This window comes from Podarcis raffonei, chromosome 4, assembly GCF_027172205.1.
Source record: "Podarcis raffonei isolate rPodRaf1 chromosome 4, rPodRaf1.pri, whole genome shotgun sequence".
Taxonomy (NCBI): Eukaryota; Metazoa; Chordata; class Lepidosauria; order Squamata; family Lacertidae; genus Podarcis; species Podarcis raffonei.
The window spans coordinates 60,919,609-60,944,222 of NC_070605.1; the positions used below are offsets into that span (position 1 = coordinate 60,919,609).

At 38.5% G+C, this 24,614-nt stretch overlaps 1 protein-coding gene across 4 annotated transcripts in view; it reads left to right on the top strand.

Annotated features, from left to right (window-relative positions):
• The window catches only part of CFAP47 (cilia and flagella associated protein 47), a 183,807-nt gene that overhangs the window by 77,612 nt on the left and 81,581 nt on the right, over positions 1-24,614 (top strand). For all 4 annotated transcript variants that reach the window (XM_053386956.1, XM_053386957.1, XM_053386958.1 and 1 more), the window contains 7 exons: positions 1,455-1,681; positions 2,369-2,546; positions 9,859-10,052; positions 10,840-10,983; positions 13,074-13,247; positions 18,690-18,801; positions 20,423-20,536. In XM_053386956.1, coding sequence (XP_053242931.1) covers positions 1,455-1,681; positions 2,369-2,546; positions 9,859-10,052; positions 10,840-10,983; positions 13,074-13,247; positions 18,690-18,801; positions 20,423-20,536 — 1,143 coding nt within the window. The remainder of the gene's footprint in view (positions 1-1,454; positions 1,682-2,368; positions 2,547-9,858; positions 10,053-10,839; positions 10,984-13,073; positions 13,248-18,689; positions 18,802-20,422; positions 20,537-24,614) is intronic.

A 24,614-nucleotide genomic window follows, 5' to 3' on the forward strand; every position in this document is an offset into this window, starting at 1 on the left:
AGGATTATTTTCAGTGTTCTCCATACATCATTATCAGTTACAGCTTCTTTCCTGGTTGTCTCAGCATTGTATATTGGTAGCATATGGTTATGACTCTGCTTATATGAGCACTATGCCAGGTGAATGTTCCTAGACTCCAAAGGATTGAAATTTGATGTATAGAGTTCTGCTCTGACCATTTATCAAAGCCACATGAAGTACCCTTAAAGGTATAAAAAAGCTTCATGCTGTAATTCTTCACAGTATTTCAGGCCTGGGAACCTGTTTAGCTTTTTTTTTAACAGGTCTCTTTATATTTAGACTTACTTCAGCTTGCAAAAATCAAATTTGCGGTCTTTGTTCAATTAGTATCCTCTAGCCTTTCTGCCATCTGGATTTATTACTGGTTGATAATGACCATGAGCTGGCAACCCAAACAGGCAATAGTTAAAGGAGAAGAAAAGGTTACTTATCTGTAATTGTAATTCTTGAAGATAATAGCTTGTATAGCCTTTCTTCACTTTGCATGGATCCAAACAGCAAATTACCTTGGAAGAGCTACAGTTACTGCACAAGTGACCTTTCTTTCATGGCCTGTGATTCAGACATACTCCTGCATGTCCATTTAATGAGGGCCAAACAGCCCTGTCAGTAAGGGATTGATGCTTGCGGAGACAGTGTGCCCCTAGGCTTCTCCAAAATGGAGTATATACTGACAGTAGTATCAACGAGAAATATAGCTACATTTCTTTAGCACCACTGGGCCATAGATATACACAGCTTTGGCAATAGGGCATATAAAGTCTCTAAACCCATCTTTGTTTAATTGAACTCAGTTTTTACATACTCAAGATTTGTTCCGTGCTGTGCTTTTGAATGAAACCAGCAGCTTGAACTGTAATGCTAGCAATGACTTTTTGCCTAGTCACTTATTTTTGCTTACTGTGAAGGAATGAAAATCAAGAGTTATAAGATTAAGACTTATTTCCACCATGACAGCTAAAAGGGGAAGAAAATGTTTTAGTAGCATTGTAGTTCAGCTGTTTTAGTTGATAAATTGAAAACAAGTTTGAAAACAAGTGGATTCAAGTTTTTTCCATGATTCCAGTGCATAATAGAAATGGGAATTCAGATTGCTAACTTTTTTCTGGCAGGACTTCTGTATCTTTATAGTTGCTTGACATGAGAAATGAAGTTTATTCCTTCACTTTATTTATCAGGTGCATTTTGTTGAACCATAGGGGTTACAAGCACAGGAGCCCTGCTGAGAAATAAAGTTAGCAACACTAGTTTTTGTGTTGTGTGTTGTCCTTGTCAGCTTTTTCTAACACTAGGCTTTTGGCTCTTGCTCTGGGAAGCCATAGCAATTGGTGCTATGGTACCAAATTTAGCATCTGCCTGGTGCAGGTGTGCTGTAGAAGCAAAAATCTTAGTCGGCCGTTGTTGATGTTACCTCTTGCTCTTGTTTATTACAGGTGACAGAGAAATACAACCAGTGCTTTGCCTGAAATGTTGTGTTGGTAATACGCTTCGAGAAAAGCTGAAGATCCCTCTCGTGAATGAAGCTAGGGAAAAGGCTCTGGCTCTTGCAGCACAACAGCAGATGTCTGCTTTGGAGTATGAGCGAAGAAAGGTCACTGGGACACTTGAGAGCAGCAGCGTTCGAGTTGCAGTTGCAGCTTTAGGTCTGTCACAAGTTGAGGTAAGAACATTATTGACTGCAGATCTTATAATTGTACTTTGTTCATTACATTTTGAAGCTGACAGGGAAGCAACACTTTGACTGCATACTGCACGATTGGAAAAGGCCTCTTTGTCAAGCTGATTCTGAGCACCAATCTTGTAATGCAGTTTTCTCCATTATGTTATAAAGCTGCCCAAACCCCCAAAGTTTGATTTTGAGAGGTAACCTCCAAAATCTGGAAGTAAGCATCTCAGCACATAGTAGCAGGGTTGGATCAGAACTATGGCGGTTCCTGGGCTAGCGGACCCTATTCCAGCTGAAACACAATTCATATGCACGAGATAATCCAGTTTCTTTTGACATGTCTGTGCCCAGCCCCCATCCTTAAGTTTTCCAACCAACCTAATTTAGTAAGAACAGTATCATCCATTTCACTTGAAAAGAAAAATTGGTGTGTGCCGTGGGAAATACAGTTAAAAAGTAAACTATATTTGCACCACCAAATCCCCCAAATGGCTTTTTAAACATAGAAGAATTTGAAGAGTATTTTGATAACCATGTAATACTATTAAGAAAGTAATTCTGCAAAAACAAGGAAATAAAAATCTAGGTGCGTACACAGAACCTTTTACATGCTTCCTTGTTGACTTGCAGTTAGCATGAAAACATTGTTAATAATCAACTACACTGTTCCTTTATTTACAGAAAGATGCGCTGCACAACTTTCCTAAATTTTTTACAAAATATATTGAGTACAGTGTTGAAGTGAGCATGCCTGAATATTTTGAAAGCCCTGGAAATATAGAAATACCTGTGTTGGCATCAAGCAGAATTCATCCTACACACCAGGGAAAAGGACATATTTGGTCTGCAGAAGAAAGAGGTGACAAGCATCTGATTAGTAAATTATTACTACCACTGTCAATAACAAAACTCTTGATGCAAAACTCTTCTGAAATTCTTCATATATCTTACCATCCTGTTTACTGCAGATGTTCTTCACTGGGAAGGGATGCCCAGTGAGTGGAACAATATCTGCACAGTGGTACCTCAGGTTACATACGCTTCAGGTTACAGACTCGGCTAACCCAGAAAGTGTGTATCTGGAAGGCAGTAATGGGAGACACTTTGATAGTTTTCTGAATCTTCTTCAGAGGTCTGGTTTCCACCCTCTAACCCACTTGGACCTTGGGGTTCACAATCCATCTTTTGAGGTTCAGAATCCTCTATCCCCCACCCCTGTTGGAACCCTCTCCAGGTCTTCCAAGGAGGACCTCGGGGTCTGATCACTTGCTCCATGACACCTCCATGGGGACTCATTGCATAATGCAACTTAAAATGCTTTTATTACATGATTATAGCCTTTCCTTGGGCTTCAAGTAATTTTTTTCTAGTTGATGGTTTTCAGGCTCTTCAAAAAGAATTTGTGCCTGAAAAAAATAATTTACGGTTGGAAATTTAAGGACTGGAGCTTTGGAAGTAAAAGCTTGTGCCAGTGAAGCAAACAGAGCCTGTGGGACAAGCAGCTTTGATTATACAGGATATGTAGTGGAATAATCATACAAAAAAGGCCAGTGACTGATTTTGGTATTTAAACCTTTTAATTATCAACATGTTTACTGGAAATCTTACCGATGTTGTTGGCATCCATCTGTTAGGAAATATTTTTAATAAGCTAACATAAAAATAAAATGTATCAGAATTGCTTACCAGTATTTCAACAAGATACTATCACACTTGCTGAATCTCAAAAGAGCCCTTGGTTCATTTTGAATCTCAAAAGAGCCCTTGATTCATTTTGACATCAACATGATTTTCTTCATGTACCTGAGGGAAATATTGTTACATATTTGTCTGCATATTTCACATTGTCAGTCTGTGCCATCTTTGTGTCTTAGGGGTCAAATTAAAGATCACTGAACCATAGCTGTGACAATGAAAGCAGGTAATTTCAAGTTTGCCTGGTTGCTTAAATATTCAGGATACCTAATTTGGAATTCACTGGATTTTGTTGCGTAAGTGCTCCATTGTAGTACCTAGAAGTTTGAAAGCACACCAGTGCAAGTAGATAAATAGGGACTGCTGCGGCGGGAAGGTAAACAGCGTTTCTGTGCGCTCTGGTTTCCTTCATGGTGTTCCATTGCACCAGAAGCAGCTTAGTCATGTTAGCCACATGACCCAGAAAGCTGTCTGTGGACAAACGCCAGATCCCTCAGTCTGAAAGCGAGATGAGTGCCGCAACCCCATAGTCACCTTTGACTGGACTTAACCGTCCAGGAGTCCTTTACCTTTTTTTTTACCTTTATGAAGAGAATACAATATTGGTTTATCTTTAACGTGTTAAAATACTTGTTTCTTTTCTTTTAAAAGTAACTCTTATCAATTTTCTCGCACATTTGTATTCAACATTAATTAAATAGTTTGTAGCTTGGATCGGGGCTATTGGTGTTTAGGCTTCATAGAGTTTGAGTTTTGTGCGTATTAAGTAAAAGACTGCCAGCTGGATGTGACATACCAAGCTATTTTCAATTACTTATATGTAATGCTTCAGAAAACAAATATTAGCCTATATATTCCAAATTCAAATTCCATCTTACAAGACTGAGCTGGATCTTTTTAGCAAAGAAGTGAAATTCCCTTTTTTATAATAAGCACAAAAATGAAGAATTGGCCATTATGTTAACCACAACTGCATGTTGATGAGATATAGTAAGGGGAATAGAGTTCTAATTCCTGAAGCTTTGAACAACTATTATGGTTGGCATTAAAAATAATAATAATCTGCACCTTGTTCCTATGACTCTAAAATGCAGACATCTTATGGTACCTTCGTACCATGTGAAGAGAGCCAGTGTGGTGTAGTGGTTTAGAGCGATAGACTCGTAATCTAGGGAACTGGGTTCGTGTCTCCGCTCCTCCACATGCAGCTGCTGGGTGACCTTGGGCCAGTCACACTTCTTTGAAGTCTCTCAGCCCCACTCACCTCACAGAGTGTTTGTTGTGAGGGAGGAAGGGAAAGGAGAATGTTAGCCGCTTTGAGACTCCTTTGGGTAGTGATAAAGCGTGATATCAAATCCAAACTCTTCTTCTTTTTTTATCTGCTGATGTATACATGTCAGACTGCTGTTAAAGGTACAGAAGCAGACCATCATTCAGGTCAGAAGGCAACAGTGGCAGCTAGACTTTGGAGTTATAAATATATGTGAATAATTCTATAACTTACAATATTCCAATGACTGATTAAATAGTTTGCTTTGTACTTGATGCTTGTGAAGTGCTATTGAACTGTTAAGGCACTAATCATTTTAATATGCTTTATTTTTTTAATTTTGTGCCTGAATAATTCAAATGAAATTTTTAATAATTACATTCTGTCTTTGGGTGTGCTGTGCTTTCATGCTTAATCAATAGCTGTTCAATACTCTGAAACTAAAATAAGGGTGGATATTAGCTATTGGCTAATTTTATCTTCTTTTTAATTCCGCCTCTCCATGGTTTTTCATCTCTAATGGCCCATTCATTAGAAAGCAAGGGCAGACGCAGGGCAGCACTAAAAGAAGCACATCTCTGTTTTCAGTAAAGTTAACTCTCTATTCAAAGAAACGAACATACACTCGGCCTAGTGGTCTCAGCAACACTTCCCAGCAGGTCTTGCCCCTATGGAGCAGTTGACAGGACTCAAGGTCCCTGCCTTCCACACTTCTCTAAGGTTTCTCCTCTCCCGGCCGTTTCCCAAGCAGTCTCAAATTGCAGTCTGCACACTTCTGACCTCTTTTCTGCTCTTTGCATTACTATGCAGGTTCTTGGGGACCAGGGAGGAGGGGAGGGGAGCCTGTTGCATCGGGAGAGGGAGACTCCCTGGATTCTTCAGCAGCGTCTGAACTCTTCTCCGCCTGAACTCTCCTTGGTGTCCCACCACCAATCTCCTGGTCCCGAGCCTTCCTCCTCTGGGGTTTCCCTTGGGGGTTCCCTGACTGGTGCCCCCCACATTCATCTTTGTCCAGCCAGTCCTTGACATGGGCTACACCGTTGATTGTCACATCACTAAAGTTTGTAGAAAATAAAGCGGACCACACAGCCAAACATCCTCCACTAATCCTTACAAATAAGATAGAATATCATGTCACATCACATTACTTAGGCTAGCAAATCATTTACAATATGTTGACTTCTATGGTTGCTAGAACTAACATTTATTTCCACTACTCAATTCAGAAGACATAAATATTTACATATTTAATAACACTATCTAAAAAGCATAATTTTCTGAAAATTTCTCCATATGTGTATGTTAAAAATATGCCTTCATATTATACTCAAGAACAGGTTATCGTTTTCACTATATGCCTTATGAATTCTGCCTCGGTTCAGTGTCTGGTGTAATCGGAGCAATCTTTTATTTCACAGAAATTTCCTGGAGCTTTAAACCTGCTCCCCAGCACAATGTTATCAGTGATCCTCTTTCTCTTCTGGTTGTGTTCTGTGGGTGGCCTATTTTGTTTTACATACATACTAAGATATGACTTTTTGAGATGCCTACCAGTGTTCTAATCGTAGTTATGGATGGCTAGTTATGTGCCAGAACTGGTGTCTTTAGAAGCAGATATACATCTCAGTATTGCATCAAAAGACATGTACAACCAGTTCAGTAGGATAAATGGGCATTGTGAACCATATGCAGAAGGAGATGTGCATTCAGATGTGTATCAACAATGGAAGTACACATAGAAGGCCACTTGCATGTGCAAATCTTCCTTACCAGATTGGGACAGGCATCTTTACAAAAATATTACTGCTACTTCTCCTTGTGCACAGTGGGTGCAGGATGGGCCACAAATTGCTTGCAATGAGGGCATGCAGTTCTTGTGTTAATTAAATTTTACCTCTTGACTGCTGTTCTGTTAAGTATAATTTTGGCAGTTGTAATATACCAGGAGAAAACACAAGTGGACCCAATCCTTGGGTTTGTAACAAAGCAACAAACATCAACTTGAATTCAATGAATAACATCTTCAACTTTCTGCTAGAAATTAAGTTTATACAATATCCAGCTACCGGTATGTAAGTCCCTCTAGATCTAGAATGATCTTTGTGTGATTCGTGAATACCTCCCCTGCAATTGAGCCAGATATTCACAAAATTATCCGCTTTGACATCCTAATTTGGTGTGGCAGTCTTTTGGACAGCGCTTTCTTCAGTATGTTTAAAAACTAACCCTACAAGGTGGACCAACTTGCTGTCTTCCAGTGCTTCTTCAAAAGATTTGGAAGCAGTGAACCAATCCAGGATAAGACCTTCGCTATTTATTTTGAGGATGAATGTTTATACTATGCAGGAAGTCATGCTTAACAAACTGATAGGAAATATGTGTTTAATTGTACTTGGGTATCAAAACCAGAATGCAAGCATACCATGAAAAGCAGCCTTTAGCTTGGCCCAAGATGTTTTCTGGTGTGCAATAAATTCTGCAAAATGCAAATCCCAGGAGAAAGAATAGTACATAGGAAAATTAGACCTATACTGATAATATAGGCATGTTATATAAAATGTATTGCTAATATTTTTGTGTAAAAGAATTGTGAGTTTTGTCTTGTGGTACTGAATGTACTTAAACTATATACCAAAAAATTGAAAAATCATCTAATGTGGATATTTTCTGTGCTCCCATGTACTGCGTGAATGATACGAGATAGTTACAATCTAATTTGGGGAAAAAATATTTATGAGCCAGGAATAAGTGAGCGAGTTTTATTACTAGTATAACTGACAAACGTGGGACGTTTTTTGTGGAAGATAGCCGATGGGGATAATAACTTGGTGACAAAACAGAAAAGAGGTAATAATTCATAAATTAGCAGGTCATTAATCTTGTCTTTATGAGAGAACAAGCTAATTTATTTCAGAGAAGTTTGAAACTGAGGTGCTATAATCTGTTTGATAGCCTGCTAATGTTGGAGGCACATAATACAATGCTGTGCTATTCCTGTTGTGAACTTGAGGTTTTTTTTAAAGCAATAACAAAGAGTTCAAGGAAAGTATTGACATGGCAATGGTAGCATCAATTAGTTTCCAGTTGGTAAAGGCTTGAATTGCTACTGATCACAATTTTATAACAGGAAAATCAAATTGCCAATGAATATACTATTTGTTCATTACAGTAATTTATAGCCTGCTATTCAGGATACAAATCTTTCCAAGAAAACTGACAACATCAATTTTTTTAAAAAAGCAATAAACAATATAAAGCCATCAGGTTCCTTCCCACTTGACAGTGTTGGAATGGCCTTGTGTGGGGAGAGCAGAGTCCAGCTGGGACAGACAAGAGAAGGCCCTTGATGACTTCTTTGCCTGCCTGCTTACCTCTCCTGGAATCCTCCTTACAGGGCAGTTGGTGGTAGATGGTTGTGGTGGGAAGAGGTTAATCCAGCAAGAGTTTGGTTGGCTGTCTCTTTTGCCTGTTTCCCTTGCTCTCCTGAGCTTTTCCCCACAGGGCAGCTTGTAGTAAGATAGCACTGGGGCTGGGGTGGAGAAGTCCAGCTGGAAGAGGCTCTGCCATAGCTTCAGGAACTGAGGATATTTAGATGTAATGATGATATGGATCTCCCACTTTTAAAAAAAGCAGCTGCAGAGGAAGCCAAATCATACCGGGGCTGTGATGCTGAGGAAGTGTTACCCCCCCCCCCTTTTGCAGGGCACAAAACCACTTCTTGCTTCATGGGAGAAAATAAAAAGGAACTTGTATAGCACCTGAGTGTTTTTTTTCTCAGAGTAAATCCTAAAGCCTGAAAGGTACATTGGCTACTCCTTTTTTGCTTCCTGCAGCTTAACGAATTCATGGTCCACAAGCAGACCTCTCCTCTTATTCCTTGACTTCTAAGCTTCCTCAGGAGTCTTTGGTGAGCTGCTTTGTCAGAAGCTTTTTGAAGTATACTAGGACAACCAGATGTGGGTGGCACTGTGGGTTAAACCACTGAGCCAAGGGCTTGCCGATCAGAAGGTTGGTGGTTTGAATTCCTGCGACAGGGTGAGCTCCTGTCGCTCAGTCCCTGCTCCTGCCCAACTAGCAGTTCGAAAGCATGTTGAAGTGCAAGTAGATAAACAGGTACCGCTCCGGCGGGAAGGTAAACAGTGTTTCCATGTGCTGCTCTGGTTTGCCAGAAGTGGCTTAGTTATACTGGCCACATGACCTGGAAACTGTACGCCGGCTCTCTTGGCCAATAAAGCGAGATGAGCGCCACAACCCCAGAGTCGTCTGTGACTGGACCTAATGGTCAGGGGTCCCTTTACCTTTACGGCAACCAGACAGGCACAGCTACAAATCCTTACACCTTTTCCAATTTTCTCTCAAAGTTTTCATGTAAGAATTATTCTCTAAAATGATTTTTGTTCTCTAAAAGGATATATATATATATATATATATATATATATATATATATATATAGTATTCAAAGGTGTTGCCTCCCTGTCCTGACAACTCATTTACAGCAAATTTAAAGATACTGTTGCAGGTGGTGTGTTAAGCCAGTATTTTTGGTACGTGAGGTTACTTACACAAAAGGCTCTTAAATTAGTACTGTACTTGAATTTTTCTTTTGTTGCTGTTCAGTGATAGTACATTGTCTTGCATTATGTATGTTAGGATCACATTTTAATGGTCTTAACTGTGTCCAGATGATTATTTCTAAATAGAAGGAATAAAGTCCATGGTATAAACCCCAATCTATAGTTGGTAGGTTGATAGCTGTATAAATATAAAGAGCAGGGACAGGGAGGGCATTGGCAGAAGCCAATTAATTTTTGTTTTAATTCCTAATTGCAGTTGAGGTGCTTTTTATGTGATAGTTGTGAAATTAACTAACTCAGGTTGCCCTCAAATTCTGGTCCATTTTCCATATAGATGCAAGTGTCTAATCAGATTAATAAAGTTACATTGACAATTTTAGGCTTTAGGCACCACCAGTACATCCATCTATCTATCTATCTATCTATCTATCTATCTATCTATCTATCTATCTATCATCTATCTATCTATCTATCTATCATCTATCTATCTATCTATCTATCTATCTATCTATCTATCTATCTATCATCTATTGTACTTATATTAAAACTACTTATCCCTCTTCCCTCCTGGCAGAAGATGCTGCAGCTGAGCTTTTCTATTTAAACTAACAATGTTTATTTTCTCACCACAGAAGTTGCAGAAGTTGAGCTTCCTATAAAGTTTTTGCCTAAGTATCCTGGCCGATATCCTTGTAAGATTCTTCTTCAGTCGAAGTATGATGTCCGACTCTTCCATATAGAATGTGTGGTGAATACAAATACTGCCGAGGCTGAGCTAGAGTTTGTCACTCCAGCATATCAAGCAGTGACTCAAGACATTCCAATAGTATGTCCATTTAGCTTCATCCAGGATTTAAATAAGGCTGGTCGCTACTGGGTTAAAACTGCTGACTGAACAAACACATAAATATGTGTATAAATAGATGGAAAGCAGGGATGAGAGTTCTTCCTGCATTAAGTTAATCTTTACACAGATTACCTTCTATATTTCTTGGCCACAAATGTATTATTATACTAAAAATGGTAGAAAAAGACATAGGCTTATCTTAAAATAAGTTAGCTCAAGGAAGTTATAGAAGGGAAGTTTTCCATCCCTTTCTCTCCCCTTCCCTGCCACCTGTGCACTCTTCAAGCCGCTCTGGAAAGTTGGGATGAGTCCTCCTGAGAAATGGGGAGTGTTGAGCTGCTGATAGAGAATGCCTCCAAACTGGGCAAACCTCTGATTGATTTGGGGTCATTTATGTTGAGAACCACCCTAAGATCTTCAATGAAGGGTGGTATATAAATTTAATAAAATGGATTAATAAATTTACCCTTCCTCCAGCAGCCTCCAATATCCCACATTGTTTAAGAGGGCTCCTTTAACTCCCACTCTCAAGAGGATTTTCAGAAGACACTGCTGGCTACAGCGGGGAGAAGGAGGGGAAAGCTTTCTTCTGAGAACTCCCATCAGTTAACATTTCTTAAGAGACAGTACTAAATAACTGTATAGATCATGTGCCTATATTAAAAACCTATATTTCCCATGAGGACTTCTGCTTCACCCCTTCATCCTTAATCACTGATATTCATTGTACTTTTAGATATTTCATTTGGATTCCCTTCTGTTTCAGACTAACATGAGTCAACAAGATTGGAAACTTAAAGCTCATTTAAAAGGATGCTGTTTTTATGGTCCCCCGCTTATATACATTGCCCCAGGTGAAACAACTCCATACACCCTCATGTTTAAGCCAACTTCCGAATGTGAAATTACGGTAGGAGAACAAAACACATTTTTTTCTTGTTTGATTAGCTTTTCTACATTTAATGAGAACTGGTATAGCTGTGGAATTTATAAGTTCTTATAATGCAAGGGTATCTGTAAACATAATACTAACAGCATAGAAATGACATTGTAAATGTGGTGACTCCAAAACATTCCAAAGTAATGTGGAAATGTGCCCATAAGCAAAAATGAACTAAGCATGTAAAGAGCTGAAGACTTTAAATAATGCCCTCTATAGTTATATATATGTATGATTATTCTTGCTACTGTAAGCCTCCTGGGCATGATCTATGCATGGAGTGACTGTGCCTGACAGTGTGTGTAGTCAATGGGTATGGTGGAGTCATGTCTCCCCATTGTTGAAGGAAGGAGAAGTGGAGGCCTTTAAAAGGCCACACACACAAGAGTTGGGGCCATTTTGCCCCATGAGCTTCCCACTCACCCACCTCTCCGTGTTAGTACCTCACTGGACTACTTGGGTCACTGACTGATGGGGCTAGAAAGTAATGTTTTCTTCCCAACCTCAGTTGGCCCTTGCATGTGTTTCTTCCTCACCTTTCCCTCATTGAACTAAGGCATTGTGTTATTTAGAGGAGAACACCTGTTACTACTTCGAAGCAAAAATGGCATTGGGCAGGATCGGCATAGTAAAAGAGGCCTTCATAAGGGTTTTGAGGGAAGGATTGGCTAAGGCACAGCCTAAGCTCAGGTTAGAGCCTCTGACTGGCTGGATTCAGCCTAGTCGTCCAGTGAAACCCTGGATGCTTGACTTGCCATGACAGGGTTTGACACATAATGTACATAGCCATGGAGGGTGTTTGGGTATTTCCCAATCCTAACAGAATGGCATTCCATCAGAAGGGTCTGAGTGGAATGAGGAACTGACGCTTGCCCTCCTGCCATGCCAACCTCACTTCCTTCTGTAGTCAGTAAAGATTTGGCCTGATCTCACCCAACACCCGCGTCTTGTCAAGGTTATTTCACCTCTTTCACAGGGCCACAGATTGCATCTGGCCGGGCAACTTGACACCCACAATGCATCTCACTGATACTTGTAGATGATAGCGGCCTAGCTATTCATAACTTTTCTAATTTATGCCAGACCAATGAACTGTTTTGTTAAAAGGAAATAATTTGCACTCCGTATGGCTGATTTATTTAGAATAAGCAGCCAGGTTATTGCATTGTATGATAGTGTATGGTTTGTCTTGTGCAGTGGCAGTAATTGCCAAATTGATATATAGATTGTGAAGAGTGTACATTTGGCTCAGATGCCCTACTGCTTCTGTATTTGTTTGCTTACTTTTTACATTTTAATGTTCTTTCTGCAAGTCACTCAGGGGGGTGTACATGATATGTTCATTTGCTTATTTAATGGATTTATAGACCACTAGGGCTATGGCCTGACAAAGTAGTGTATGCAGTAGAGATGATACACAAAAAGGTAGACACATCATGTAGTATAAATCATCATAAAGAAGCACCTGAATTTTGTAAGTATGACGTAATACCCTCCCCCATATATAAAACAAAATTGCTCCGAATCATATAGCTGAAAACACATTGAGGAAAGAGATTAAGGAAATATATAGCTTGAAATAGATGTTTAAGGCCCACTTGAATTCCTGTACTGAAGGAACTAAGCATGTCATTCAGTAATAATTAAATGATGGGGCCACCACCAAGAAAACCCTGTGCTTATCAAACGAACTGATTTTACTGGTAGGCACACGAGCAGGACCCCCAAAGCTGGTTGTATTGAACAGACTGGTCCTTTAGATAACTTGTATACCCAAGCTGTTAAGAGTTTTAATGGTTAGCACTAGCATTTTGAATTGGGCCTGAAATGGCACTTGTAGCAAATTGAAATGGTGCAACATTGGTATCACATGTTCTGACTTTACAACTTGCATCCATGCAACTGTATCCTGCCCTCATTGAAGTTTCTGAATAGTCTTCAAGGCAGCTCTGTGTAATTCTTCATCCCACTAGCACATTCAGGTCTCATTTCGAGTGGACTCTGAAGTTTTGCAGAAATATTTGCACCCCGCTGAATGTTCATTTCTTTCACTATCATAGGGGAAACTCATTTTGCAAAATGAAGCAGATGGCACAGATCATGTCTTTGTTCTGAAGGGGATTGCAACAAAACCTCTGGCGCTGGATTATCTTGCGATAGAGTGCCGAGTTAGAGAGATTACACAGAAGCTCATAATGGTACCCAATTTTACCAATGAGGAATTGCACTACAAGGTAAAATTGTGCAGGTTTGAATACAGATTTGAGTGAAAGTAACAGCAGTTCTCTGCCTAATGCATGTATTGTTATGATTTACTAGAGCATTTGCTATCCCACTCATCATTATGAAGGCTATCTGAGTGGCAGATGATACCAGAGTCATCTTGTCCTCCCTTCATTTGAAAATGTCATATTCATATTGGAAAGGTTTACCACTGCAAAATTACTAAAAATGAGTGATGTTTAAATTGTTCCTGATGGTTTTCCCCTGCCCAGTGTTAATTTTTTTAAAAAATACTTCCACCATTACTTTAATTCAGTGAAGTATTACAAGTGAATTGTAAGCACCAGTTTTTCCACAACAAATTGAGATACACTAGAGACCTTCAGCCAATGATATGGCTAGTTAATTCAAACCAGTTGGTGGTGTTCAGATGCTGCTCTTTTGCCACATGGCCTGGTCCTCCATTCACCATAGTAGCAGGTTCTTTTTTTTGTTTGTTTAATTAATTAATTAATTAATTAATTAATTAATATACCGCCCTCAACCCAGAGGTCTCAGGGTGGTTCACCCACATTTTAAAAGGGCATAGGATGTCAATCAAATCAGCCAAAGGCCTGGTTGAAAAGGAACGTTTTTGCCTGGCTCCTAAAAGTGTATAATGAAGACGCTAGGCAAGCTTTCCTGGGGAGAACATTCCTCAGACAGGGAGCCACTGCAGAGAAGGCCTGCTCTTGTGTTGCCACCCTCCACACCTCTCAAGGAGGAGGCACACATAGAAAGGCCTCGGAACATGATCCTGTGCTCCAGGTAGGTTATATATTTTGTGGTTTTATATTTTGATTTTGTTCTGTGAACCATGCTAAACAGTATGGGGGATGAAATCATACCCCGAGGAACCCTGCATTGAAGCCTCCATGGGGCTAAACAGCACTCCCCAAGCATCACCCTTTGGAAATGACTATCCAAGTAGGATGAGAACACCACAAAGTGGTGCCACTCACCCCTAAATCGGAGCAGCCACTCCAGAAGGATACTATGGTTGATGGTATTGAAAACTGTGGAGAGGTCAAGGAGAATTAACAGGGACACATTTCTCTCTCTCTCTCCCAACACAGGTCATCATATAGGGCGACTAAAACCAGGCCTAAACCCTGATTCAAATGGATCTAGAAAATCAGTTTCATCCAAGAGTGCCTCTTCCAAGAAAACACTTTAAATAATTTACCCTTCACTCCTGTTTTCTTCTTTTCAAAATGTTCCTCAACACAGAAGTTTCATTTTTATATTTTTATTAGGTATATAATATGTGATGACATCTGTTAAAATATAACATGGACTCCTTATCCAGATTCATCAAATTTGGCATGCTAGAAATGCAAATAGAGCACACAATGAAAATTTCCCCTTTTATTTTGACATTTTAAAACTTTGTGGTAATAGCATGTTAGAGGCACACTTTGTATAGCTAGCAAGCTGTAACAATTTATAGCCGTCTTAATATTTTGGATTTTATATTGGCATTCGTGCTCTTTTTTATGAGATATATGAAGCCATTAATTTAATACTACTGCCATTTCATTAAAAAGTTAATTATGTCATGCATATGTTCCTCAGGTTACAAACAAACTACAATGCACATGATCTCTATGGAATAAGTTGACGTAATTCTCAAATGGTACAACAAACTCTTTGCAGGGTGGCTATTTCCAGCAGTAGTTTATAAAATTAAATTCTGTGAATTATATACTTTTAAACCTTTACATATTTTGGTGATATAAAGTATGATTTGCAGGGAAAATAGAGATGATTGAAGATTTGAAGTCTTCCTAGTAATGAAAAATAGTTATGAAAAACATTTGTTAAATGAAGGTAAAAAATTATTGGACCTCTGGTTCACAGGTTTGCTACTCACATATATGTACACACTTGCAGTGAAAATAATTAATTAGTGGATAGCCAGCAACAATGGAAAGCTTCAGTGAGATTCTGTTGTGACAACAGTTTAGCCTGGAGGACTAACCACTTGTATGTTGAATCCTTGATCTTCATGGCTTATTAAATCTAGCAGGGAAGAAATATCCAGCTGGGTCCAGAAGGTTGTAAATGCCCACTTGAAAGAGGAAGTGGTTGCAGATTATTTAAAAGAAGTGACAAATTGACTGCTCCTGCAGAAATGTAACCTTGACTCAGAAGATGTTAACAATAATAGGCTGGCAACCAGCTTTCCCTTCTTGGGCAAGGTGCTCAAGAGAATGGTGGTTATGCAGCTCCAGACATTCTTGGATACTGATTTTCTAGATCTGTTCTGGTTAGGTTTTAACTTTGCTTTGGGACTGAAATTGCTTTGGTCACCCTCTGCAGTGACCAAGAGAGAAGCCCTCTTGATTCTCCTGGACCCTCTCAGTGCCTTGATCTCATTGACCATGGCAGCCTTCTGGATAGTTTCTCTGTGTTGGTATAGGGGGGCACTTGTTTGGTTCTGCTCTTGTTTGGCTGTCCTATTTCAGAATGAGATGCTGAGGGACCAGCACTTGATCCCCAGGCAATTGGGCTTTGGAAGTCTCACAAGATTCTATTCTTTCCCTCGTGCTGATAATCTGCCCCCTTTGAAATTATTTAACAAATAAAGCAAGAACTACTGGAATGGAATGAAAAATGTCCCTACCTTGTACCCTTGCTTTTTCATATACCATTATCATTCTGTTGTTATTCTTTCATTTTCTTACCTGTACTTCACCATAAAGCGAACTTTTAAAGATCTGGCACTTCTGTTTCCCTACTCCTTCCTGTTCTCCTAACTCTTTTATTTTTGTGGTGAATTAATAAAAACAACTGATATATACATTTCATCCTGTCTGGAAACCATGCCTTTTGGCCTGTTGACATTTGAGATGCTGGCATAGTCCTCAACTAAGGTCCCCAATCTTCTCTACAGAATGAGGGACAATCCTCTGAAGAACTCACAAGAGATCAAAGCATCCTCGTGTAAAGTTAAAATATGTGCCCCACCCCCTTAAAATATATTTCATGCACTCTCATTCCCAGATCTCCAGCAGGTTAATATGAACAGTATCTGTGCTATGCATTCACATGTTCACCAAGCATTTTTTACTGATGTTTTTATATTGCTTGCTCTTTTTCATTGTTTTCTTTTGTTGCATTGTCTTAATGTGCAGTTTTGTGATAATTATATTGTGCTTTCTTTGACACAAGCTGCTCTAAGTGCTTGGAGAAGGATATAAATTTATTATTATTATAAAAATACATTTATATCCGACCTTTTGTTCAAGAAGCTCAGCATGGTGTAATGATTCCACCACCCTTCCAACGTATCCTCACAGTAACCCTGAGAGAGAGGTTAGGCTGAGAAGACACCACACTGGCTCTCGTACAAATTATAATATTAGATCCTTGTGGTGTAGTGCCAGGGTTAAGTGGCTTCCACACAACTTTGTATGTATGTGAAGGAGTCTTTAAGAGCCTGCCTCAGCACTTTTGCTAGACAGAATGTGTGCCCTATGAAATTAAGTTTGTGTGCGATGCCAGAGCCATTAAAAACAGGTTGTGAAATAGAATCCTTATTCTGTTATTACTTATTACTTATTTATGTAGAATATATATATATATAGATCACTTTTTCAGATTTTCTTGATTAAGAGTTTTTTTTGCTTCACTTGCTAACTCCTGCATAAGATGCAATTCCACTGGAATGCATGTTATTTTCATTAAGATACATACTTTTATGCACACCCTAGCACATGCATTTTTGTGCATATTACTTGGGTAGAGAAGAGCACTGCGAAATTCAGACAAATTTGAATTTTGAAGGATGGTTCTGCTTCAGTTCTTCTGTTGCTTCAGAAAGCACAAAATAGGTAGGTTCCCCTATACATGTGAACCAAATAAAACTTCTCTTCCATCTCTATTCCCTGCTGGAGAGGAGGGAATTTGAACCAGCCTTGTGGAGTGCAGAGGTGATTATTGGTAGGGCAGAGGTGGAGGCTGTTGGCTGCATTGAAAGACTCCATAGGCCAGGACTAGCTCAAATTTCTGCTCCCTGTTTTAGATTGCTCATTTAGCAATAGTCAGTTGTTAAATCTCTCTCTTTTCCTCTAATCTGTTCAGAGCTGGTGATATTATACACACCCTGAATTTTTTTTAATCAGCATACACAATGTTTTAGTTGGTTTAAAAATTCTAGAAAATATTGTGAAGCAATATATATACTTTTAAAAAATCCCTCAAACTATTTATATATTTAATTTTTCCTTGTCTGTGCGCAGCTGATGCCAGTGGTGAGGTGAAGGCCCCATGTTGTCAACAGCTGCTCTCAGCTGAGCCTGGGAGAATTTGGCTCCTTTCTTTATTGCTGTCTGCTAAAAGAAGCAGGCACTGGTTTCTCCTCTTGCCAGTAGCTGTGTGAAAAGCAGAGGAGATATGCACAAATATTCAATCCCCCTAATGCTTTAAATGTAGTTAAATGTATTGTTGATATTTAACCACACTAGAGCCTTAATGAAATCTGAGATTAATGGTTGAGCATTGTTCCTATTCCCAGGTAGATACCACCCTAGTATCTGATTGGTTTATTTTTACTTTACTTTACTTTACTTTACTTTACTTTACTTTATCTCACTCCAGCACATTTCCCCTGCATTTCATCTCATGTTTCCTTCTTAGGCAGAACTGCCTTGTTAACATAGCTCCTTAGATGAAGAGTTAACCATCACTCCCCTTCCCCATATCCACAGGGGGTTAGGATGGGGCAGAGATGCCTCTGTGCTGGTGGTGGCATCTGTTGTCAAGGCAGAAAGCTCCATAGATGTAGTTCCATTGCCAGTGGTAGGCCTCAAAAGGTGTATTCTAGAGACAAGATGATGATGGGGCAGAAACAGCCTTGGATCTGCTGGATCCAAAGTCTCTTTATTGCTGTGATAGGCAATGGGATTGGGCTTATTACCTATGCCAACCAGGAGCTGGTGTGGGTAATTGCCTATAACATTTGTTTCAATGGACAGGATTCCCTCCATCCCTACACTCAAAGAATGCTCGGGTGAAAATAAATGTATTACTCATCCCCACCTCCCACCCTGGCCAGCACATCTAGGAGATAGGCAGGGGTGAATTTGTGTAAAATGGCAGGCTAAGTCTTTAGTGAACGTGGCACAAAACAGAGGTCCTGATTTTCAGTAGCTGGTCAGAAGGAATCTTTCAAGGAGTTAATGTACCTTCACTTGATTAATAGTACCAAATTTTAACTCTGATACATTTGAAAGAGCACAGCAGAAAGTGTTCCCTTCATTCTATAGTCAATTAAGCACTGTAGGAAAGATTAAGAGAAATGTAGTAATATTTGTACTTGAACTCACTGCTAAGAGCTACGTTTTCGACATTATCTTGACAGTGCTGCCTTTGCCATTGTTGGTTTTGCTGCTGCTTTTTTGTCATACTAGGTATCTTCAGATCTTCCAATTGTCAGTGGTGACCCAATTCTCACCGTAGAACCTGGTGACACAGCTGCATATACTCTGACTGTATTCCCATGGAAACGCGGAAAATTTCAAGGTAGGTTTTAACCTAGTGCTACATTGTAAGTATGAGATAATTACTGCATGATTCCACAAGACACAGCTAACTGCTAATGAAATTATGCATCACTGACCTCTGTTTTTTCAAAGTATCAATTAGAAAAGTTTTTCTCCCTCCTCAACAAGTCACTTTTAATAATACTGCAATTCAAAATCTACGCTCAGCCTAGATTTCAAGATTTAAATTCAAAGGCAATTTGAATTTTCACTTTCCTGAAGGAATGTTGAACTAGTCTAGGATTGTGCCATTTATGCCAATTTGTCTTTGACTACAAGCCAAAGACAGAAGAGAGCATGCTCAGAGTCAAGGCTTTCTCTGCTGTTTTTGCTACAGTTATTGTAGCCAAAGAGGCATTCACTGATTAAAGAACACAATAACCTATTAAGGGGCTGCTCCTTCAGCAGTGGAGCACAGGGATTTGTTTTGAGTATCATAACTGAGCTGAGCTTACAGTCCTTCCACACAAAAATCCTATTCCTGGCAGCCCCAAGATTTCCTTACTTAATTTAGTGAGGAGGTCTTAATTTGTTCATGCTGTTATGAAACTTGGGAGTCAGAAATCCTTGTCAACCTACTGCAAGGTATCAAGAGGTCTACCAGTAGATCCTGATCTACCTTCTGCCCATCTACTACAGAACTGTCTCCTTCCATTAGCAGGAGTTTCAAACAGAGGTTTCCCCCATTTTTCTACCTGACAACTTTATACTGATTTCAATTGTCTATGCTGAGCATAGACATCTGGATCCAATCTAATAATTAGCCAATACGAAGATTTTAAATATTATGGCTAAATGTGGCTGGGGGGGAAATATGAATATCGTTTCTTTTGCATATTGCGTTGTGTCTTTTACTCTGTTATACATGATATTAAGTTATATTCCCCTCTTTTTTGAGTTTTTACATTACTGCTGAAAAGGGAAGCAATACAATATTCAGTTTTATTTGTTTGCTTAAAAATCCCCTTTTAAAATTCCAAATTCTTTTGTAATTGATTTTTCATTGTAGTCCTGCTTTCATGTAAAAAATTGTCTATATAGCTTACCTGTAAAAGTCTCCCACCTTCAAACTGGAGCCTAGGTGCTCACTTCATCTTCTTTAGATTTCAGAATGAGATTTGCAAAAGTTGACATATTCACTAGGGACTTTTCTGTTGCAAAGGGTAAATGAGATTGATTTCCATAAAATTCCTAAATTTTACAACAGGGAAAAATAGAAGGTATTAACTTTGCTTAACCACAATTGACAATAGAAAGGTGGGGCAGAATTCACACTGGCGTGGTGCTGAAAGGAGCACAGCCCCACAATATCTAACTATGTCTAACAGGTTAACAACATTATGTTTGCTTTGGGGGTCAGGCCTTAAAATTTGAACTGGAAAAGGGATGTCATTTACTGAAAGCTTATTAAGCCGTGGTCCGTATTTGAAGGCCCCAGGTATTTCTCCAAAATGAAATATCTAATACAAAAATTCATTTAAGCTAAAAACATGGATTTTGTCTGATAAGCAGGGTTGCATGTACACCGGCATGAGGGTTTCAGACCATCTTATGAAATGAATGCCTTGATTAATAGAACATCTGGTAACTATTTGTTTCAGGTGTAATTGTATTTGCTACTGAAGATGGAGAACAGCAACAGAAGACAGATGGTGTACAGATCCCCCAGAAATTATCAGGAGCACTACCGAAAAAAGCCAATGCAGCAAACACTGGTAGGTTTTTTATTATGGGTAATTTCATTATCAGTCTGTATGGATGTTCTATCATCATTCATTTTTCAGTGAAATGCATATTTTATACACTAAACCATGTGCCTTTTTAAATAATGCATACTGCCTGGATGTAAGCTGACTAGTCTTTTGTTGTTTTGAGAAACATACTTATTTAGGTTAAATACAAACTGCTTGTTTGTATTTAAAACACTATTGCCAGTAATCAAACTTGAGGCTTTTTAGACCAAATAATATATCAGAATAGTATAGAAACCTTTCCATTGAAATTATACTTCATTCAGGGAGCAGTTTAAATTGTCCTCACAGCCAGTTTGTAACTATAAATCATTACTATGCTACGAGTGGAAACCTGGTAATGTTTGTGACTATTCAGTTGAAAATAAATTGCTTTGTGTCCCTTTTTTGCAAGTCACAATCATGCATCTAATAAAGTGGGGTGTGGTTCCTGACAACTTATGACACAATAAATATGTTACTCTTTAGGGTGCTACATGACCCTTAGTTGTTTTAGCAACCATATGTATGAGTCTTCAGTTCATATTGTGTTGGTGCAAACTTCATTGAATCATTCAAATGTTTGTTCTAAATCCAAATTCTTTTTGCAACACAGAGTGATAGTTTGTTTTCAATGCATATTTCATAACATTTACCATGTAGTTTTTCACACTGTATATTTGTCATCAGTAATTTCTTCTCATATTTTTACAAAATATTTTAAGCAAAGCTCTTTACTATATGTTATTACAGCACATGTTGTTATTTGAGTTTACAGTGCATCTTAGTTTTGAATATGTTACTGATGCAACTAGTCACATATTTACTACAACTGTGTTTTGTTCCTTTTACTTTTGCAGTAGAGAGAAAAGTATGATTCCTATTTCTTGGCCTATAATACTATATTTCTAGTGACCCTGAGAAAATGAAAAACTCGAAGTGCAGACTATTATACAGTGCATGGAGAGAAGGGGTGAAAGAAAGAACATAAGGTTGAAATACATAATTGGGGATAAAAGTTATGCAATAGCGTTGAGGTGAAACTGGCATAGTAGTTAATGCAAACTGAGCATGAGTGAATGGGGAAAAGGGAAGGATCTTATTTAAACTATACCAGAACCTTTACAACACACACACACAAAAAAAACCCAACCCCAACAAATTGGTGAAAGATTTCATAAGGTAAAGCTAAAGGGACCTCTGACTGTTAAGGGACCTCTAACAACTCTGGGGTTACGGCGCTCATCCCGCTTTATTGGCTGAGGGAGCTGGCGTACAGCTTCCGGGTCATGTGGCCAGCATGACTAAGTCGCTTCAGAGCAGCGCACGGAAACACCGTTTACCTTCCCACCTATTTATCTACTTGCACTTTGACATGCTTTTGAACTGCTAGGTGGCAGAAGCTAGGACCAAGCAATGGGAGCTCACCCTGTTGCTGGATTCGAACCGCCGACCTTCTGATCGGCAAGCCCTAGGCTCTGTGGTTTAGACCACAGCGCCACCCGCGCCCAACAAATTGGTGAAAGATTTCATAAGACAAAGACAAAAATGCATTATGTACTGGTGTGATAAATGAGGAGCCTATGTTTTGCAAAGAAAAAAATATGATATAATGGCTAATGGAAAATGTCTGACTTTTTCAACTTTCTGACCACAGTCCACATTTACTGATGTTGCATGCCATGGATCAGGCATTCCACATAGGAATATTATTTCTTAGAGAATATTTTTAGCAATCACAACTGACAAATATTTGTAGTCTTTCTGAGTTGCTATGATACCACATAACAACATGTAATTTTTTTCTGAAGATAATATCATGAAGGCGACATGATATATTTTCTTGAAACAAACCTTTTGTAAAGAAAATAATCAAGAATGGCTGATAACTTTTAACAAATTGGATCACTTGGAACTTGGAATCTCTTTGTACATGTTTCTAGTTTAAGGACCAAAAATGAAACTTGGATCATAGACTTATCTAGTTCTAGGTTTTATTCACTGGAATATTTAATTCAGGTTTTCTTTTGAAGACTAAGTTGAAATTTGTACATTTTAAATTTCTTTACTACCTGCTACTTTATTGTGGTCTATCAATTTTTAAAATAATTATGTTGGTCAATTTGTTGGATATTATATTTACTTCTATTTATTGTCATGTGATATATTCCCTCAGAGCCTTATTTCATTATTAGCAGTTTCTGGGAAATGTTTGAGAATGTATTTTCCAAAAGAATAGTCTAATGAAAACCCATTAATCTCAAATGTACATGTAGTATGTGGCTGAGTATGATTTGCATAATTGCAGCTTTTTGTTCTCTATAATTGCAGGGATGCTTATGTAATTAGGGCTGTCTTATTGTTAATATTAATGGACTTAAATTAATACTTGTTTTAAGGGGTTATTTCATGTAGGTGATTCAGATTTTAAACTGGAGTGGCATTGCATTATCTCCCTGAGATAATCACACTGAAATTGTTAAAAAACAACAACAACCCAGTTGAATCTTATATTAGGCAGGCAGAATTAGCTTCTTTTATATAATGATGTGTTCAGTCTAAAACAAGCTAAACATCCAAACAGACTAGTATTTTGAGGTTGATTGACGCAAGTCCTAAGAATATAGACAGGCCAATAAACAGATGAATAATCAATAAAGGCATTTTATGTATTTACCACAACCAGTGCCCTAAACCCGTTGCTAAATCATAAATAAAGCATAACTTTCTCACCTATTATTAAAAATCCATTAATTGCTATTTTTGGATACAACTTGCCAAACCAGAGGAAAATCACATAAGGTGCACACTTGCTAGTCTACATTTTTCCAATTTATTTTTTAATTGGCCTATGATTTTTTTAAAAGACCTCTTACCTAAAATCAAGTGGTGTTATTTCCACTTAGTTTCCTTCACCCATCTAACCAACTCTCTGTTAAAGAAGGCATGATTTATTTTTCATCAAATACATATTTTCTCCAACTTAGCTTGCATTCTTCTATAGTTTGTACAGCTTTCCTCTGGCTCATTTTCAGTACTTCAGCCAACAATACATTTCCTGTAACTTACATGACCCACATACTGACCTGAAAAAATTACTAATTCCTATTGCCTATGTATTTTCACGTAGGTGGGTGTGAAATGGTAGAATCTAGGATGATAGATCACACTGGGTGAGAAACAGAAGCTTCTTCCATTTATATTCAAAAGCTGTTTTGCTCCCTGCTGTGGAAGATGTTTTGTTGTTGCATTCTCACCAGTCTACTTGATAAACATGTAGAGTCTGGCTGACTACTGTGGGAAACAAAACAGTAGATAGGCAGACTGTGGTCTGATCCTGTAAGGCATCTCTCCTTTTCCAGTTAAATATAAATGCCATACAAAGTTTGCATGTGTGTGTGTGTGTGTGTGTCAGTGTCACATTCTGAAATAAATATGTTAGATATAATTACCATTAAAAATGTTTTTCTTTTTGATTAAACAAGAGAATGTTACTTTTGGTGTAGCTCCAAGCCACAAACATAAGGAGATTCTTACGTTTTCAATCAAGAAACATTGATATAAGAATAGCATAATTTGCAGAGGTTGTTGCCTAAAAATTTGTGTGACTTCAAACCTGACTTCTCAACATATTTAAGCAACAATACTGAAGCTATGTAAAATTATCTGATGCAAAATAATTTATAGAAGTTAGGGAACTGGAACCTCCAAACTAAAAGAGATGGCCTGATTCTTTAAGGCAGATTAAAAAGAAAGAAAACCCACAACAACACAACGATCTCAGTTTTCTAAGGAGTGCATGTTTAGAAGATTTTGTTAAAAGCTTCTGAAAATTTCAGCCTTTTAATGTTTGTTTCCCAAGGACTGCAACTGCATGTCACGAAGAGAATTTTAGATTACCAATATCCAGTTAATGGGGTGATGGGGAGAATTGCTAGAGTTATAAATGTGGCAAGAAATGGGTCCAGTTCCCATACGTAGTTTTATACCCTGCCTGTCCTTGACCGCAGACCCAGAGGGAAGGAGGTTGTAACTTCTCTCTATTTCTGGTAGAGTAGTGGGG